This window comes from Oncorhynchus mykiss, chromosome 19 (genome assembly GCF_057628025.1).
Source record: "Oncorhynchus mykiss isolate SJ-2025 chromosome 19, ASM5762802v1, whole genome shotgun sequence".
Classification (NCBI taxonomy): Eukaryota; Metazoa; Chordata; class Actinopteri; order Salmoniformes; family Salmonidae; genus Oncorhynchus; species Oncorhynchus mykiss.
In genome coordinates, this window is record NC_143040.1 from 47,730,315 (window position 1) to 47,750,985 (window position 20,671).

The 20,671-nt window shown below is 41.0% G+C and overlaps 1 protein-coding gene across 2 annotated transcripts; it reads left to right on the top strand.

The window, feature by feature from the left end:
- The first annotated feature begins 3,043 nt into the window (after positions 1–3,043).
- On the top strand, positions 3,044–20,671 carry LOC110497786 (COMM domain-containing protein 8). 2 transcript variants are annotated; one of them, XM_021574147.3, is made up of 5 exons: positions 3,044–3,158; positions 7,657–7,812; positions 16,464–16,616; positions 16,929–17,084; positions 19,992–20,671. In XM_021574147.3, exons 1-5 carry the CDS (start codon positions 3,114–3,116, stop codon positions 20,010–20,012), a joined length of 531 nt encoding a protein of 176 aa, XP_021429822.3. In that variant the 5' UTR covers positions 3,044–3,113; the 3' UTR covers positions 20,013–20,671. The 2 variants fall into 2 exon arrangements, with proteins under 2 accessions (XP_021429822.3, XP_021429824.3); XM_021574149.3 differs by having other exon boundaries at positions 3,050–3,116.

Genomic DNA, 20,671 nt, shown 5'->3' on the forward strand with positions numbered 1-20,671 from the left:
GATGCAGCGGAAGAGCTACCGCCCCCTTACCCGGGAAAGCACCAAACAACAGACAGTGACTTTGGACCATTGAAGAGGCACAAATATGATGAGAACTACATTGATTTGGGGTTCCCTTATATTGGGAGTAATGCCTTTCCTCAGCCACAGTGTGTTATATGTGCAAAAGTACTATCTCACAACTCGATGAAACCTTGACTCTTGAGAAGACATTTAGAAACAAAACATGCCCATTTGAAAAATAAAAAAACTATACAGACAATGCCTTCATCAAACAACACTGTTTCACAATGCATCAGTGACATGGCAGGAGATGTTTTGAAACAATTACTGCCTCGCATACAAGCCAGTGAATTATGTGCGTTACAGCTGGATGAGTCAACAGACGGATGGACTTTGGTGGTCAAGATGTGTTGGTATCTGTACTAATGGTGCAAAAACCATGACAGAGAGACATAGTGGAGTGGTAACGCGCGTGCAAGTAGTTGCTCCCAACGCCACTTGGGTACACTGCCTCATCCACCGAAAGGCTCTTGCTGCCAAGTGAATGCCTGACAGCTTGGAAGACATTTTGGACACTACAGTGAAAATGGTTAACTTTGTTAAAGCAAGGCCCCTGAACTCTCATATATTTTATGCACTATGCAATGATATGGGCACCGACCATGTAACACGTTTACAGCATAGAGAAGTGTGCTGGTTATCAATGGGCAAAGTATTGACAAAAAATGTGTAATAGAGATACGAGCTTAAAGTTTTCTTTACTGACCAACTTTACTGACAAATTTTCATATGTCTGACCACTTGCATGATGACGAGTTTCTCACACGACTGGCCTATATGGGTGATGTTTTTTCTCGCCTGAATGAATCTAGGATTACAGGGACTCTCTGCAACTATATTCAATGTGCGGGACAAAATTGAGGCAATGATTAAGAAATTTGAGCTCTTCTCTGTCTGCATTAACAAGGACAACACACAGGTATTTCCATCATTGTATGATTTTTTTGTGTGCAAATGAATTCAAGCTTACGGACAATGTTAAATGTGATACAGTGAAGCATCTGAGTGAGTTGGGTGCGCAATTACGCAGGTACTTTCCCGAAACGGATGACACAAACAACTGGATTCATCCCTTTCATGCCCTGCCTCCAGTCCACTTACCGATATCTGAACAAGAGAGCCTCATCGAAATTGCAACAAGCGGTTCTGTGAAAATAGAATTTAATCAGAAGTCACTGCCTGATTTATGGATTGGGCAGCTCTCAAAGTATCCTGCCTTGGCAAAACGTGTTGTTAAAACACTGATGCTCTTTGCAACCACGTACCTATGTGAGAGTGGATTCTCGGCCCTCACTAGCATGAAAACTAAATACAGGCACAGACTGTGTGGAAAATGATTTAAGACTGAGACTCTCCAATACAACCCAACATGGCAGTGTTTTATTTTTTAAGTGCATCCTTTCAAGCACACCCTTCTCATTAATCTGTGGTAAATGTTTGAAGAACAAATAAGGTTTTATATGTAAAATGGCTAAATAAAGAGCACTATAAAAAGTTTGTGAACCACTGTTTTAGGCAATAACATGTTTGTTTACATTTACTTTGTTTATAAACATTGGAGTAAAGCAAGATTATATTTTGGGTTCTGATTGGGTATGACGTTATATTCTTCAATAATCAATATTTACATATAATTCATTTATATGTCAAAAAAATCGATGTAGCAACTACTGCCCCTTTGATTTGATTTGATTTAAGGTTAGGGGTTAGGCATTGGTCGTGTTCGAGAGCATCAAAATGATTGCAGGCGACTGCTGACTGACTGATTTACAAATCACCTGTCATCATAAATAAAATAATGACCCATTATTATTTGTAGATCATTCAGTCATTTATGAATCAAACATTCAAGGAAATTACAGTAACGATTGCATTTTACTTTGTTTATAAACATTGGAGGGTGGCACAGATTATTATTATTATTTTTTTAATTTAACCTTTATTTAACTAGGCAAGTAAGTTAAAAACAAATTCTTATTTACAATGACGGCTTACCCCGGCCAAACCCGGACAATGCTGGGCCAATTGTGCGCCGCCCTATGGGACTCCCAATCGCAGCCGGTTGTGATACAGCCTGGAATCAAACTAGGGTGTCTGTAGTGACTTCTCAAGCACTGAGATGCAGTGCCTTAGATCGCTGCGCCACTCGGGAGCACGATTACCCCACTGATAAATGTAAAATGGTTAATGTTAGGGTAAGGGTAGGGGTTAAGAGGTCATGGCTAGAAGGAATCCAGCTTTTGTCGAATTAATGTCAGATTTAACTTTTTGTAGCAGGTTAGGAGAATTTACGCAGCAGGTTAGGAGCATTAACATAGCAGGTTAGGAGAATTAGGTTAGGTTTATGAAAATGGTTATGGTTAGCTAAAACGCCCCCCAAAAAACAACTTTTGAGGACAATGTGATGTCACAAGATAATTAGTGTTGTTCCTGAGTGTAAAGAGCTGGAACACCACTGCCCATCAGAGATGAGTCTTTCATTCAGTTACATTACATTTTTTTCAGGCCTGCCAAACGATGTTACTGTAAATAGACATTACTGTGTGTGAATTACTTTAATTTACATTAGTTAATCATTTTATTTTGAAGATTACATTGTTCCTGGACCAGAGGGTTATATTCAAAATCCCAGTGTTGTGCAAACAACGCTGTCCTGTGCATTACTGCTGGACATGTCATCTAGTTTCACCATAGCACTTCTGTTTTCACTTTAATAATCCTCCAAGAAAGAAGCCGATTTTATAAACACATAATGCAAAGGAAGTGATTTTTTTGTCAGCTGATGCTACATAACATTTTACATGCACTGTGGCGCGTGGAATAATATTATAGAATTTTGCCGCACTAAAAAAATATTTTTAGGAGACTGTTTCAATACGAGCTCAACGCACTTTTTCAAATAAAATGTTTTCCATAGGCTGATTGCTCCAAAATACCTTTACCGGTATAAACCTCATTGCAAGAGTCCAATGTATAATACGCCCCCATACGTGACCACTATCAGCTGATTCGTGACGTTAAACACGGAAGGCGGAACTTGACAGCAAAACATGGTACATTTACTTGGCAAATTACCTTCTGAAGAATGTCAAAAAGTAAGAATAATTGAAAAGTGCAATCGTTACTGTAATTTCCTTGAATGTTTGATTCATAAATGTGCTGTATTTTGTCAGCACAGTCCTGGAGCTAGTCAATGCAATATCAGGAGAACCCTTGCATGCATTCACTTTTTACATAGCAACGGTGATATTTTTATATTATGTAACTAGGCAAGTCAGTTAAGAACAAATTCTTATTTACAATGACGGACTACCAAAAGGCCTCCTGCGGGGACGGGGGCCTGGGATTTTTTTATTTATTTAAATAAATACAATATAAATATAGGACACAACACTACATAAAGAGATACCTAAGGCGACAACATAGCAAGGCAGCAACACAGCATGGTAGCATCACAAAACAAGGTACAAACATTGGGCACAGACAACGGTCAAGAAGGTAGAGACAACAATACATCACACAAAGCAGCCACAACTGTCAGTAAGAGTGTCCATGATTGAGTCTTTGAATGAAGAGATTGAGATAAAACTGTACAGTTTGTTGCAGCTAGCTGCAGCGAACCGAATAGAGGAGCGATATGTGAATGCTTCCGTAGTACAGCTGTTACACTTTAGCCACTAAAGTGTAGCAAGGACTTTTTAAACTAACCTCTTCTTTAGGATACACTTTTCCCATATCAATAACGAAGACAGCATCATAAATGCCAACAGTGTCCAGTTGCAGCGGGTTCTACAAAAAAACACATGTTCATTAGGGTATTGAATACATGTTTTGTATCGAGTGAGAAGTGCCACTTGCATATGTGTAGATCAGTGGCGGTCGATGCCGTTCATATATTTTTTTAATGAGTATTGCCTTATTTCTATTACAGCATATTGGATGACTGTCATTCATATTACATTCACTCAGTTCAATGTAACGTTTTTTAGATTTAGGCTACATACTACATGATAATACAATTTCCCCTATACCCATCATGAGGTTGCTACAACCTAGCCTATGAATTAACGTTTACAACGTAGGTGCACAGGTCGAAAGAAATTTGAGTAATTAAGGTGACAGACATTGACACATTCAATACCGCCTTGCACACACTGGCCTGCATCTTGCAGATATAGTCAGCAAGCAGTTTAGCAGTTACCCTGGCCGGCCCCAGGGGCAATACATTAATTAAAAACCAAAAACCAAGTTCTAGTGTTGGATAGCCAGCTAGCTAACATAGCATCCTTCTCTGTTTGACTAAGCTAAACTAACTTGCTACATTCCATAGCTAAGCAAGTGAAGACAAATAAATAAATATAGCTATCTCTCTCTTGCTTCTTCATTTTTTAAAGAATTAATTTGTTCAACTATTATCTTTCTCTCGCTGATTCAACCTCTTATCACATTTTATGCACTACAATGCTAGCTAGCTATAGCTTATGCTTTCAGTACTACATTGATTCTCCAATCCTTTGCTTGGGTGGCCAACTTTTCAGTTCATGCTGCAAGAACTGATAGGTTGGAGGACATCCTCTGGAAGTTGTCATAATTTCTGTTTAAGTCTATGGAAGGGAATGAGAACCACGAGCCTACTAGAGTTTTGTATCGATGTCAATGTACCCAGAGGAGGACAGAATTTAGCTGTCCTCCGGCTACACCATAGTGCTACCCTACAGAGTGCTGTTGAGGCTACTGTAGACCTTCATTGCAAAACAGTGTGTTTTAATCAATTATTTACTTCAAGGTTTTCACACACTGTTGCTGGTATTTTGGCCCATTCCTCCATGCAGATCTCTAGAGCAGTGATGTTTTGGAGCTGTTGCTGGGCAACACGGACTTTCAACTCCCTCCAAAGATTTTCTATGGGGTTGAGATCTGGAGACTGGCTAGGCCACTCCAGGACCTTGAAATGCTTCTTACGAAGCCACTCCTTCGTTGCCCGGGTGGTGTGTTTGGGATCATTGTCATGCTGAAAGACCCAGCCACGTTTCATCTTCAATGCCCTTGCTGATGGAAGGAGGTTTTCGCTCAAAATCTCACGATACATGGCCCCATTCATTCTTTCCTTTACACGGATCAGTCGTCCTGGTCCCTTTGCAGAAAAACAGTCCCAAAGCATGATGTTTCCACCCCCATGCTTCACAGTAGGTATGGTTTTCTTTGGATGCAACTCAGCATTCTTTGTCCTCCAAACACGACGAGTTGAGTTTTTACCAAAAAGTTCTATTTTGGTTTCATCTGACCATATGACATTCTCCCAATCTTCTTCTGGATCATCCAAATGCTCTCTAGCAAACTTCAAGCGGGCCTGGACATGTACTGGCTTAAGCAGGAGGACACGTCTGGCACTGCAGGATTTGAGTCCCTGGCGGCGTAGTGTGTTACTGATGGTAGGCTTTGTTACTTTGGTCCCAGCTCTCTGCAGGTCATTCACTAGGTCCCCCCGTGTGGTTCTGGGATTTTTGCTAACCGTTCTTGTGATCAATTTGACCCCACGGGGTGAGATCTTGCGTGGAGCCCCAGATCGAGGGAGATTATCAGTGGTCTTGTATGTCTTCCATTTCCTAATAATTGCTCCCACAGTTGATTTCTTCAAACCAAGCCAATTACCTATTGCAGATTCAGTCTTCCCAGCCTGGTGCAGGTCTACAATTTTGTTTCTGGTGTCCTTTGACAGCTCTTTGGTCTTGGCCATAGTGGAGTTTGGAGTGTGACTGTTTGAGGTTGTGGACAGGTGTCTTTTATACTGATAACAATTTCAAACAGGTGCCATTAATACCGGTAACGAGTGGAGGACAGAGGAGCCTCTTAAAGAAGAAGTTACAGGTCTGTGAGAGCCAGAAATCTTGCTTGTTTGTAGGTGACCAAATACTTATTTTCCACCATAATTTGCAAATAAATTCATGAAAAATCCTACAATGTGATTTTATGGATTTGTTTTTCTCATTTTGTCTGTCATAGTTGAAGTGTACCTATGATGAAAATTACAGGCCTCTCTCATCTTTCTAAGTGGGAGAACTTTCACAATTGGTGGCTGACTAAATACTTTTTTGCCCCACTGTATTTAGTGTAATTTTTTCTAAAAATAATAGCTTTTTTAATGTTTCACAATTTTATTTTTGCCACTATCACTGAGGATAGTCCTCCCCTTCCTCCGCTGAGGAGCCTTCACTGGTGTAGCTCTTTGTTTTGGTTGCACTGTGTGACATGCTGTCATTTACTTCTAGACGTGGCTGCGTAGCAGAGATGCTGGGAAATAATAATAATAAGAATGTGTTCTACGTAGTGCTTTTCAAAGAACCTCAAAGCACACAAAAATACATCTAATTTAGAAAAACAACATGAGATGGACAGTCATTAGCAGTGGTGTAAAATACTTAAGCAACAATTCTTTAAAGTACTTAAGTAGTTTTGGGGGGTGATCTGTAGGCCTACTTTACTATTTATATTTTTTACAACTTTTACTTTTACTCTACTACATTCCTAAAGAAAATCATATACGTTTTACTCCATACATTTTTCCTCACACCCAAAAGTACTTGTTACATTTTGAATGCTTAGCATGAAAGGAAAATGGTCCAATTCACTCACTCATCAAGAGAACATCCCTGGTAATCCCTACTGCCCCTGATCTGGCAGACTCAATTAACACAAATGCTTATTTTGTAAAGAAGAGTGTTGGAGTGTGCCCCAAGAAAATTGTGCTGTTTGTTTGGCTTAATATAAGGAATATGACATTATTTGTTCTTTTACTTTTGATACTTAAGTATATTTAAAACCCACATACTTTTAGACTTTTACTAGAGTATTATTTTACTGGTTGACTTTCACTTTGACTTGTCATTTTTTTGTATCTTTACTTTTACTCAAGTATGACAATTGTGTTCTTTTTCCACCACTGGTCATTAGAAAGTTCAAGGCTTGAGTGATCATCTGAGGGAGGTAAATACTAGATGTGTGGTAGCTAACATGGCGAGGAACCTCTTCGTGTGGTACAGAACATGGATTTTTCTGAATGTGTTCTCTGATTTTTGTAGAACCACATGCAACGAGGCACAGACAATTATTTGAAATTTTGTAAGTTCTCAATTCAGGAAAAAAGTATCACCAATAACAGGTTAATTGAAACCTTTCATGCTACACTTTACAGTAGCTAAGGTATAACGGCTGTATGGAACCATTCACATATCACCTTTACAATGTGTAGCTACATAGCAACAGGCTATTGTAGGAGGAAAATGTCATTAATAAAATACATTTTTCATTAGCTGGCACGCAAGAGGGGTCGATTTGGCAAAGTGTTTCATTGTTATAAGCACATGCTGAACCAACAATTGAACAGCAGAGGGAGCATGATACTTGATTGTAAATACAAAGCATACAGATAAGGCGCTTACTCAAAAACACTGACCGCCACAAACATGGGCATGGCATTGTTTACTGACTTGTTTTGGGTAGATTGATTAAATCCCAGCATAGGCTACAAAAGGACCGCAATACATTTTTTCACGACGACGATGATGATGATGATACACACTTTCTCTCTTCCAGCTATTACACTGGGTGGTAGACGGTGTGTGTGGGCGGGAGCCTCCTCGGATGGCAGACTACGGTAATACGTGGACCCTTGTAGAATGGATGGAGCTCCTCGACTCCCTCTCCTCTCTGTTCCGGCTCGCCGTGGGAAAGAAGACCCCAGACGAAGAGGTGAGACCATCGTCAATGAGTTTGGAGCAGTCTTTTGAGTTTTATCATGAATGTTTGACTTTGAGTCATGTTCCATGCATGACTGGCCCTTGACTTAGATGTGAGGGGAGTTGGGTTTCTAAGATGTGCAATGCAGTGGCTCACTGGTTTGTGAGGGTTCTTTTGACAGTTATATTGTGTTGGGCTCTTTAGTGTGTATTAGGTTTGTGTAGCGCCTCTTGACGGCTGCAATGTATTTTGTATACCGGCAGTGTATTGGATTTGTAAGGAGTGTGAAGAGTATTTGGTTTGGTCAATGTTTCTCAATCCATTCCCGAGGGATGCTCAGGGGGTGTACATTTTGATTGAACCATGTGTTTTATTGCTGGGCTAGAACAAAAGTGGACAATGGTCACCCCCTCTGTGAGGGCTGTAGTGTGTGGTATGTTGTGTTTTGTTATGCCTGCAGAGTAGACAGTGGATTTGGGGTGTCAGATGTATACACTGTGTTGGTCTCAGGTTTCAGTGTGTTTGCCACTCCGGTGGAAGGCAGGCGTCAGGTTTCAGACTCTGCTGGGATATCCCAGCAATCTGTTTTCTGACTCTTGACAGGAGGGGCCATTGAAAGTTCAACCAGGCATCAGACTACTGTGTTCCCCTAGAATGTATCTTTGGCACGGCTTAGTAACATTTAATGCTAACACCCAGGCCTACATTTTCAATTGATAAACGTTACATACAGTGCCAGTTTATTATTGTAATTTTTTTTTAAACATTTGTAATATTTAAGGAGAGAAAAACAAGATCTCTTGATTGCAAAGGTCTACACACCCCTTTGTGGCACATCTAAATAAGTTTAAAAAACAAGTATTTTATGAAAAAATCACGCAATTACACTGGACAAAATAACATAGAAAAATGTCAACGATTTTACTGAGTTACAGTTAGGGTTGCACATTTTGGGGAATATTCATAGGTGGAAACTTTCTGTGGGAATTAATGGGAATGTATGCAAATTAATATTAATATCATTTGAATGTAGATGTTTTTTGTATTGGATCTATTTACCATACAGAAACATACACATTTGACCTTATCATAAGTAGACACAATTACAAATGATTAAATCCTTCCAATAGTTTTTAAAATTTCTATATACACTGCTCAAAAAAATAAAGGGAACACTTAAACAACACAATATAACTCCAAGTCAATCACACTTCTGTGAAATCAAACTGTCCATCAAACTGTCCACAATACATTTCACATGCTGTTGTGCAAATGGAATAGACAACAGGTGGAAATTATAGGCAATTAGCAAGACACCCCCAATAAAGGAGTGGTTCTGCAGGTGGTGACCACAGACCACTTCTCAGTTCCTATGCTTCCTGGCTGATGTTTTGGTCACTTTTGAATGCTGGCGGTGCTTTCACTCTAGTGGTAGCATGAGATGGAGTCTACAACCCACACAAGTGGCTCAGGTAGTGCAGCTCATCCAGGATGGCACATCAATGCGAGCTGTGGCAAGAAGGTTTGCTGTGTCTGTCAGCGTAGTGTCCAGAGCATGGAGGCGCTACCAGGAGACAGGCCAGTACATCAGGAGACGTGGAGGAGGCCGTAGGAGGGCAACAACCCAGCAGCAGGACCGCTACCTCCGCCTTTGTGCAAGGAGGAGCAGGAGGAGCACTGCCAGAGCCCTGCAAAATGACCTCCAGCAGGCCACAAATGTGCATGTGTCTGTTCAAATGGTCAGAAACAGACTCCATGAGGGTGGTAAGAGGGCCCGACGTCCACAGGTGGGGGTTGTGCTTACAGCCCAACACCGTGCAGGACGTTTGGCATTTGCCAGAGAACACCAAGATTGGAAAATTCGCCACTGGCACCCTGTGCTCTTCACAGATGAAAGCATGTTCACACTGAGCACATGTGACAGATGTGACAGAGTCTGGAGACGCCGTGGAGAACGTTCTGCTGCCTGCAACATCCTCCAGCATGACCGGTTTGGCGGTGGGTCAGTCATGGTGTGGGGTGGCATTTCTTTGGGGGGCCGTACAGCCCTCCATGTACTCGCCAGAGGTAGCCTGACTGCCATTAGGTACCGAGATGAGATCCTCAGACCCCTTGTGAGACCATATGTTGGCCCTGGGTTCCTCCTAATGCAAGACAATGCTAGACCTCATGTGGCTGGAGTGTGTCAGCAGTTCCTGCAAGAGGAAGGCATTGATGCTATGGACTGGCCTGCCCGTTCCCCAGACCTGAATCCAATTGAGCACATCTGGGACATCATGTCTCGCTCCATCCACCAACGCCACGTTGCACCACAGACTGTCCAGGAGTTGGCGGATGCTTTAGTCCAGGTCTGGGAGGAGATCCCTCAGGAGACCATCTGCCACCTCATCAGGAGCATGCCCAGGCGTTGTAGGGAGGTCATACAGGGACGTGGACACACACACTACTGAGCCTCATTTTGACTTGTTTTAAGGACATTACATCAAAGTTGGATCAGCCTGTAGTGTGGTTTTCCACTTTAATTTTGAGTGTGGCTCCAAATCCAGACCTCCATGGGTTGATAAATTTGATTTCCATTGATCATTTTTGTGTGATTTTTGTTGTCAGCACATTCAACTATGTAAAGACAAAAGTATTTAATAATAATATTTCATTCATTCAGATCTAGGATGTGTTATTTTAGTGTTCCCTTTATTTTTTTGAGCAGTGTAGTTACGAATCGAACTTTAATTAAATGAGTTGACTCTTCACATGGGATGATTTTGCTGAATAACCAAAGAAAGGGAATATTGAATGATCCCCAATGATCCATCGCATCTCCCAAAAACGTTTTCAACATACATCTGTAAAATGATAGTCTAGACACTAAAGCTTTGGTTGTCTTCCTCTCAGGCTTGCATGTCTTCTCCCTGGACCTCCTCAATGTCCAGCTCTTGAACATCAGACTCTGAGGCCTCATCTTCACTGTCACTTTCCAACCTTGTTGAGGATGGCTCGTTGTCAGGCTCAAAAATAATCTAATTTGCCCGGATGGCCACCAATTTTTCAACCCTTGTATTGGTCAGCCTGTTGCGTGCTTTGGTGTGTGTGTTCCCAAACAAGGATGATGGAGGCAACAGGGGAAAGAGCCTCAGAGCCACAAAGTCCCTTCCACCAGGTGGCTGATGATATATGTTGGCACTAAATACCATATTTCATCTCAATCCCAAAGCCCTTGCTTGGAAGTGTACTTTGCCAGACTGCCAAGAACCTTGCCCTCATCCAGGCCAAGGTGGTACGACACGATAGTGATGCCACCATAGCCTTTGTTGATCTCTGCACCAGACAGGATGCTCTTGCCAGCATACTTGGGGTCCAACATGTATGCTGCGGCGTGAATGGACTTCAGGCAGAAGTCTTCGTGCTTTTTGATGTATTTCAGAACTGCAGTTTCCTCTGCTTGGAGCAACAGTGAAGTGGGCAGGGCAGTACAGATTTCTTCTCAAGCAGAGTCTGAACATCAGACAGTATGGCATTGTCTCCCTCAATCTGTGAAATGGCTTCTGTTATAGGTTTCAGGAGTTTCAGGCTGCTTACCACTCTCCCAAAATACATAATCCAGGAGGATCCTCTTGATGGGGCTGTCCATATCAGCAGACTGTGATTTGGCCATTTCTTGGAGAGACTCCTTCCCCTCCAGGATACTGTCAAACATGATGACAACACCCCCCTCCCCCCAACATGTGTTGCTGGGCAGCTTCAATGTGGTGCTCTTATTCTTCTTACTTTGCTTGGTGAGGTAGATTGCTGTTATAACTTGATGACCCTTCACATACCTAACCATTTCCTTAGCTCTCTTGTAGAGTGTATCCATTGTTTTCAGTGCTATGATGTCCTTGAGGAGCAAATTCAATGCATGAGCAGCACAGCCAATGGGTGTGATGTGAGAGTAGGACTCCTCCACTTTAGACCAAGCAGCCTTCATGTTCACAGGATTGTCTGTCACCAGTGCAAATACCTTCTGTGGCCCAAGGTCATTGATGATTGCCTTCAGCTCATTTGCAATGTAGAGACCGGTGTGTCTGTTGTCCCCTGTGCTCTTGTAGAATACTGGTTGAGGGGTGGAGATGATGTAGTTAATTATTCCTTGCGCACGAACATTTGACCCCCCATCAGAGATGATTGCAATACAGTCTGCTTTCTCTATGATTTGCTTGACCTTCACTTGAACTCTGTTGAACTCTGCATCCAGCAAATGAGTAGATAAAGCATGTCTGGTTGGAGGGGTGTATGCTGGGCGAAGAACAATCAGAAATCTCTTCCAATACACATTGCCTGTGAGCATCAGAGGTGAACCAGTTGCATACACAGCTAAAGCATCAGCATTTCTCTGACTACGTTCCTCCATTGAGTCAAAAAAACGTCTGATTCCAGGACCATGAGCTGTTGCTATCAATAAGGTGTCTGATTAATAATTTTCACCTCGAATAGAAGTAGAGGGACTTTTGTCAGAGGTTGACTGTTGTGAGCGCTGAGGGAATTTTATGCACTTGGCCAGATGATTCTGTATCTTTGTTGTATTCTTCACATATGATTTGGCACAGTATTTGCAAATATACACAGCTTTTCCTTCTACATTAGTTGCAGTGAAATGTCTCAACACATCAGACAGTGCCCGTGGCATTTTCCAGTAAAGATTAGAAAAAAAATGAGTAAAAAAATTAATAAATACAATTCCATGTACAGATAGATTAAATAACTCCTTTGTAAGATAAATGTTTTAAAATGAAACATGTATGGAAGTAGGTGAATTAACACTCCTCAGTTAGCAGGCTCTATCTAGCAAGCTAAAATCCACATGGTAGCAATAACTAACTAGCAGAAATTGTTAGAAAGTTAGAAATAAGTTAGATTTAAACACACTTTTCTGTATGCTACTATTTACTAGTTAACAAAAAATCATGTATGTCATATAAAATATATTCACCCAACCCAGTATTGTAATCAAAACTTACCAGAAAGCATGTAGTCCTTGGCTCAGACAGTGTAGTAGTGTGGGCTCAATAGCATCTCATTAGTGTGCAAGATCTTGAGAATCAGCTGTACATGTGATGGAAGAGTGCACTGCACATGTGATGGAAGAATGCACTGTGCATGCAGAGGGTTGCAATTCCATTGCATTGGGGATAGTTTAACCAAAATATGTGAAAAGACCTAGAATTGCCTTATGTGTATCCCACAAAAAAGGTTCACTGTTATAAGCTAACTTTTTTGACGAATTTAAGCAAAATAACTTAACTTAATAACTTAACTTCCCTTGGAAAATTTCCGGGGAAATTCTGGAAATTTACCAGAAAGTTTCCGACCCTTTACAACCTTAGTTACAGTTCATATAATCAAATCAGTCAATTGAAATGTGTTCATTAGGCCCTAATCTATGGATTTCACATGACTGGGAATACAGATATGCATTTTTTGGTCACAGATACCTTTAAAAAAAAGGTAGGGCTGTGGATCAGAATCAGTCAGTGTCTGGTGTGACCACCATTTTCCTCATGCAGCGCGACACTTCTCCTTCTCAGAGTTGAACAGGCTGTTGATTGTGGCTGTGCGAAGTTTCTGGATATTGGCGGGAACTGGAACACACTGTTGTACACGTTCATCCAGAGTATCCCAAACATGCTTAATGGGTGACATGTCTGGTGAGTGTGCAGGCCATGGAAGAACTGGGACATTTTCAGTATCCAGGAATTGTGTACACATCCTTGCGACATGGGACCGTGCTTTATCATGCTGAAACATGTGGTGATGTCGGCGGATGAAAGGCACGACAATGGGCCTCACATTATCTCTGTGCATTCAAATTACCATCGATAAAATGCAATTGTGTTCGTTGTACGTAGCTTATGCCTGCCCATACCATAATCCCACCTCCCCCATGGGGCACTCTGTTCACAACGTTGACATCAGTAAACCGCTCGCCCACACAACGCCATACAGGTACATTGGAAACCGGAATTCATCCATGAAGAGCACACTTCGGTGGCAACTGGCATGCTGGAGAAGGTGAGCATTGCCCACTGAAGTCGGTTACGCCGCCAAACTGCTGTCAGGTCAAGACCCGGGTGAGGATGGCGAGCACTCAGATGAGCTTCCCCAAGATGGTTTCTGACAGTTTATGCAGAAATTCTTCAGTTATGCAAACCCACAGTTTCATCAGCTGTCCGGGAAGCTGGTCTCAGACGATCCTTCAGGTGAAGAAGCCGGATATGGAGGTCCTGGGCTGGCGTGGTTACACATGGTCTGCGGTTGTAAGGCCGGTTGGATGTACTATCAAATTCTCTAAAATAACATTGGAGAAAGCATATGGTAGCGAAATTAACATTCAATTATCTGGCAACAGCTCTGGTGGATATTCCTGCTGTCAGCATGTCAATTGCACGCTCCCTCAAAACTTTAGACATCTGTGGCTTTGTGTTTTGTGACAACTTCACAGTTTAGAGTGGCCTCTTATTGTTTCCAGCACAAGGTGCACCTGTGTAATGATTATGCAGTTTAATCAGCTTTTTGATTAGCCACACCTGTCAGGTGGATGGACCAACACTTTATGTGTTGCATTTATATTTTTGTCCAGTGTAGTTTCGTTTGTGCAAAAGTAATAGTGGGAAAAATAGATGGGATCATTTTTGAAGAACTTCCTCTTTCTTAGTAAAATTCAAACAGATTTAACCTCCAAGCCACCAAGTGCTTTAAAAATGTGTATATAGTTACAGATCAGGTGAAGGTGATGAAACAATTCCAAAATTCCATAATAACCCTTTGAATATGGACAAGTATGGCAATTAAGCTGTTGATGGTGTTACATATCAACTGGGTGCTGAGAGGATCTGTCAGTCCTTCCTAACAGAGCTATGGGAGAGAATGAGAACTGCTCAGAGATGTCACTATAAGGCCAAAGGTGATTTTAAAACAGACATTGAGTTCATTTGCTGAACTGTGGATGGATTAGCAACATTCCGTTCATTTCCCATTACTGACCTGTATGACAGTGGAAAGAAGAAAGCATGTGCTAATAAAATCCATTCCAAATCATCCTTCCTGTTTGCAAAATGGTCATTTAAGTAATACTTTAAGAGAACATAACAACTAAATTTACTTTTTTGCAAAAACTTTCGGTTTAGGGCAAATCCAACACGACACATCACCGAGTGATGTTATGTTATTATTGTCACCGGCAGGGATTGGAGAGTTTTGTCATGACCAAAATACATTTGAAGACCTCACACTAGGATATAGATTTATGTTTGAGGGCAACAAATGATAAAGCCAAAGACACACGAGTGGCCTTCCATGAGGTGTTCAGTGATTCTGAGTCGTCTAGTCTCAGCCCTGACTTAAATCTGTGTGAAAATCAGTGACAATACTGGAATATTTGCTGTCCATCAATGATCTACAACCAAATTGAATGAGCTTGATCAATTTTGACAAGAATAATGGATAGATGTTGCCCTAAGGGCTGTGCAAAGTTGGCGGGACCTTATTCAAAATAATTTTCAGCTCTAATTTCTGCCAAAAGTACTTCCATCAAGTATTAACTCATGTCAGGGGTGTGAAGACCTACTAAATAAATGTTTCTTTCACTTTGAAAGTGTGAAGTAGGCTGTCATTCAGTGAAGTAAAATCCCAATTTAATCAATTTTTTTAGATTTTAATTTAAGGGACCAAAATGTGACAACTGTGTAAAGGTTGTGTAGACTTTCTCTAGGCACTATATGAGTTAATTTAGCAGCAAAGTTATTTCAGTAGCGAGTTATTGACAATACTAATGAAATATTACAGGGACATAGACTCATCTGTTTCAGTTGCGAAACGAAATGTTTTATGTGTAAATAGAATTACAGGCAGACTGAAACAAGACCAGCCATTTGATATTCATTGCACAATCACCAGGAGCTGTGGCACAAGATGGGAACGACGAGCTGCGGAACATATTTACAAAAGTCATGTTGTATTAATAAATATCGTATGTCCAGTGTTGACAGTTTGTGTATCATGTGTGTTTAATGTAGGCCAATGTGCAGGTAACTGCCAAAATAAAGGAAACACCAACATAAAGTGTCTAAATAGGGCGTTGGGCTATTAAGCCGCCAGAACAGCTTCAATGTTCCTTGGCATATATTTGACTAGTGTCTGGAAATGTATTGGAGGGATATGACACCATTCTTCAATGAGAAATTCTATAATTTGGTGTTTTGTTGAGGGTAGTGGAAAATGCTGTCTCAGGCGGCGCTCCAGAATCTCCCGTAAGTGTTCAATTGGGTAGAGGTCTGGTGACTTACACACATTCTTTAAACCCTCTGTGCTCCTTTACAAATTCACTGAGATGTATTCTAGCAATGGTACCGAAAATAATGGGCAACTGGTATTTTAAAATATGACCCTAAGCATTATGGGATATTAATTGCTCTACACCTGTGTGGAAGCACCTGCTTTCAATATATTTATATATTTTGTATCCCTCATTTACTGAAGTGTTTATTTTATTTTGGCAGTTACCTGTACCATCCCACACAAGTTATTTTGAATTTGAACTGTGTAGTTTGCCAATAAAATTGAATATACAGTATGAGAGTATGAGTGATTTATTGATTACTGCAACTGCCAACCTCTTCTGCTTTGGGCAGGTGCTGGCATCGTTGGCAGACGTGGGCAGTGGGTATGGGGAGGCTGTGCTGACTGTCCTGAGGGCCAGACGAGAGGAGATCCGTCAGGCGCTGGTGGAGAGGACCAATAACGTGTCCAGCTCTACCCTCCAGGATTTTGACTGGCAGATAAAGGTGAATTCCCTGCACTATAGTGAGGAGACAACCATCTCCGTTTGATTGGGAAACTGATTGGTCAGGACTCCCTTGAAAAATATATATATTTTTTTTTATCTCAAAGGAATATCTTGGTTAAATACAGGTCAAATGAAAAAAGCGTTTTTACTTGGTATACAGAAATTACGTGAGAAATTATGCTTTATCAGTCATTGATTTGGGGTGAAATACTGAGTTGTATGGTTCACTACCTATCTACTACTGCTACCACAATGATTTCTATACATTTGAATCTTAAGCCTTTCTCTCGCTCTCTGTTTCTCTGTTCAGCTGGCATTGTCCAGCGATAAGATCTCATTTCTCCATACCCCTCTACTCAACCTCCGTTTGGATGTGAAGGAGAATGGTGCCCTGAAGCCTCTGTCTGTCGAGATGAACAGAGAGGAATTACAAACACTCATCAGCTCATTGGAGGCTGCCAATAAGGTACAATCTTCGGGGGGACACGTGCATGCACTTATACGCAAATTATTAGGGTATTGACTTGTGTGCGTCATTGCCGATCGAATGCGTTTGTGTCTGTGTCAGTGTGTTTGTCCAATGTTTCAGTGGTGCATAGTTATGCAAAGCATGTGTGTGAGTGCTTGCGTGTGTGTGTGTGTGTGTTTGAGTTTGACCAGCATCAGTGGAGGGTATGATTTGGATGGGTTGAGAACAGTTTTCATGGCAGTTCCACCAATAGTCTAATATCATTACACCTAGTGATGTCAGAGGCGCAAGAGCCTGTGATTTCTGCCAGCCATTGTGCCTTCATTCACTTAATGTTTTTTCCCCCAGTCTCTCCATATTCCCTGTCGTAGAAGACATTTGTATGTATATTACAGGAGCGCTTTTATACAGAAACATATTCGTATCCCAACTGCAGTTCATAGTCTGACTGTACACTCCTCCCACAAGTCTCCAGAAAACTTGTGTTTTGGGACCGAGAGTTACCTTTTCATTAAAACGTTAGAGGACAAAAGGTCCTAGCGTGTGAAGAACATGATTGCTGGCCTCAAATGCTAGTCAGCTAGCTAATATTTAAAAGCAAATGTAAAATTGTTTAGCGAGTCATGCTAACCCGTTGCAATCCGTTTAGTGTTGATTGCTAGCTACAGATGTTAGCTGGCTAGTTAGCTACAATAGTTAGCTACAGCCATCAGTTGTTGTGTTATCATATTTTGCCTATTCCACCGTTTGTAAAAGGCATACTGGCATTTGAATATAGCACAGGAATAGGGAATCTAGACACACTGTGGACACGATAGACACATTTAAATGTACACTATCGTTCAAAAGTTTGGGGTAACCTAATGTCCTTGTTTTTGAAAGAAAAACAACATTTCTTGAACATTAAAATAACAACAAATTGATCAGAATTACAGTGTAGACATTGTTAATGTTGTAAATGACTACTGTAGCTGGAAACAACAGATTTTTTTTACGGAATATCTACATAGGCCCATTATCAGCAACCATCACTCCTGTGTTCCAATGGCACGTTGTGTTAGCTAATCCAAGTTTATCATTTTAAAAGGCTAATTGATCATTAGAAGAGCCTTTTTCAGTTATGTTAGCACAGCTGAAACCTATTGTGCTGATTTAAAGAAGCAATACAACTGGCCTCCTTAAGACTAGTTGAGTATCTGGAGGATCAGCATTTGTGGGTTCTATTACAGGCTCAAAATGTCCAGAAACAAAGGACTTTCTTCTGAAACTCAACAGTCTTTTCTTGTTCTGAGAAATGAAGGCTATTCCATACGAGATATTGCCAAGGAGTCGCCACTTCACTGTTGACATTGAGACTGGTGTTTTGCGGGTACTATTTAATGATGCTGCCAGTTGAGGACTTATGACGTGTCTGTTTCTCAAACTAGACACTCTAATGTACTTGTCCTCTTGCTCAGTTGTGGTTAGAGCCAGTTTGCGCTGTTATGTGAAGGGAGTGGTACACAGCGTTGTACGAGATCTTCAGTTTCTTGGCAATTTCTCACATGGAATAGACTGATAGTTTCAGAAGAAAGTTTGTTGTTTCTGGCCATTTTCAGCCAGAATGCTCCAGATACTCAACTAGTCTAAAGAAGGCCAGTTTTATTGCTTATTTAATCAGCACAACAGGTTTCAGCTGTGCTAACATAATAGCAAAAGGGTTTTCTAATGATCGATTAGCCTTTTAAAATGATAAACTTGGATTAGCTAACACAACGTGCCATTGGAACACAGGAGTGATGGTTGCTGATAATGGGCCTCTGTACGCCTATGTAAATATTCTGTAAAAAAAACATGCCATTTCCAGCTACAATAGTCATTTACAACATTAACAATATCTACACTATTTCTGATAAATTTTATGTTATTTTAATGGACAAAAAAAAGTAGCTTTTCTTTCAAAAACAAGGACATTTCTAAGTGACCCCAAACCTTTGAACAATAGTGTAAGTATAGATGCATGACTCATTCGGAATTCCATAAACAGAACTCTATGATCAGAATACTAAAGCTGCGTGAACTGTCAAGTCTAGACACGGACCTAGAGAGCCCTTCTCCTATATATACACTGATCTTTTCTTTGACAGCATAGGCCTCAAAGGTATTGCCTATCTCCAGTTTAAAGTAGTCAACTTATCATTCTACTTTTGAGTTTATTGGCAGTTTGTAAATAAACAAAAAATGGTCATAACAGCTACCGTGCTGGAGTGTGTATAGTCTGAACAGGTATAAAGCCAATGTTGGTGATATACTGCAACCTGCAGTTATGGATTGTTTGCCTAGGAATGTAATTCATTGGCTGACCCCCTCCTGCTGATCTGGGTTCTTTCTAGAGCCCGACCGATATATCGGTTCACTGATATTAGCCTTTTAAAGCTATATCGGTATTGGCTGATAACTCCACTGATAGCCTCTAATCAATAAATAGGATGAAAAAATGGAATCTCATGCTTATCTGAGCACTTGCTGCCATTCTCATGATGTGTCATTATTGTTAAAATGTGTGATATCAACATTTGAAGCATAGTTATTGGACAATTGCTCTTCTGGGTGGCAATTTGAAAACAGTGTGCGGAAAATTACACTTTTTCAGTTCCCTGCTGTTAAACAGTATATCGGCAAGTTTTGCCCCTCAAAAAATCAGAATCGGTATCGGACTCCAAAAATCATATAATTCGGGCTCTATTCCTTTCTTAACCCATAGTAAATCCCACCAAGTTGACGACTTTAAAATGGTGGAAGCCCTCAATGGTGCTGTCTATGCTAATGCAGGATTTGTGGCACAAGAGCTCTCTATCCATCTCTATGTGCACACTTTACCTCTGTGTGTGTATCCTGACAGTGTGTGTGTTTGTGACCTTACAGGTGGTACTACAGCTGAAGTGATGGCGTCGATGGACATTTCACTGTGCCCTTTTATTTATGGCTCTTATTAAGGGGACATCATAGAGGGACACTGAGCTATGATGCAGGGGAACAACTCTTAGCCTTCAACCCACTAGGCACTGATTCCTTACGCCTCGATCACACCTACAGCGTCATTGCACAAAATGAAACACAGCAACATCTGGATATGTGTGCAACAAAAGTTCAACATTCACCTTCTGCTACCATTTCTGTCAATCCTTCTACACATATAATTTGATGCATACGTTTGATAAATCCAACGCATGCACCACACAGAACGCACTGCGACTGCCTCTGCAACGCAATGCTGCAAGGCACATGCAGTGTTCCATTGGAAATTAATGTACTTCTGGTGTACCAAAACGCAACGATGCTGTCTGTGTGAATGAATTAAAAAGCATTGAATTTGTATAAGCATGGGATAGTGGGTGTTGCATCATATTCCTTTTCTTCCATTTCTTTTAAATCCATGAGGGGGAGTGAATGAGTGCACATTTTGGGGAGAAGGTTAGAGAATTGTACTGCAGCCTGAGATATATTCCCATGACTGCAGCAGTCTTTTTTTGTACTAGTTGTTTTGCTGTTTTGTTGTTGTAATCCATTCCATTACTGTATAAAAAAATGAATGTTTAACCTTT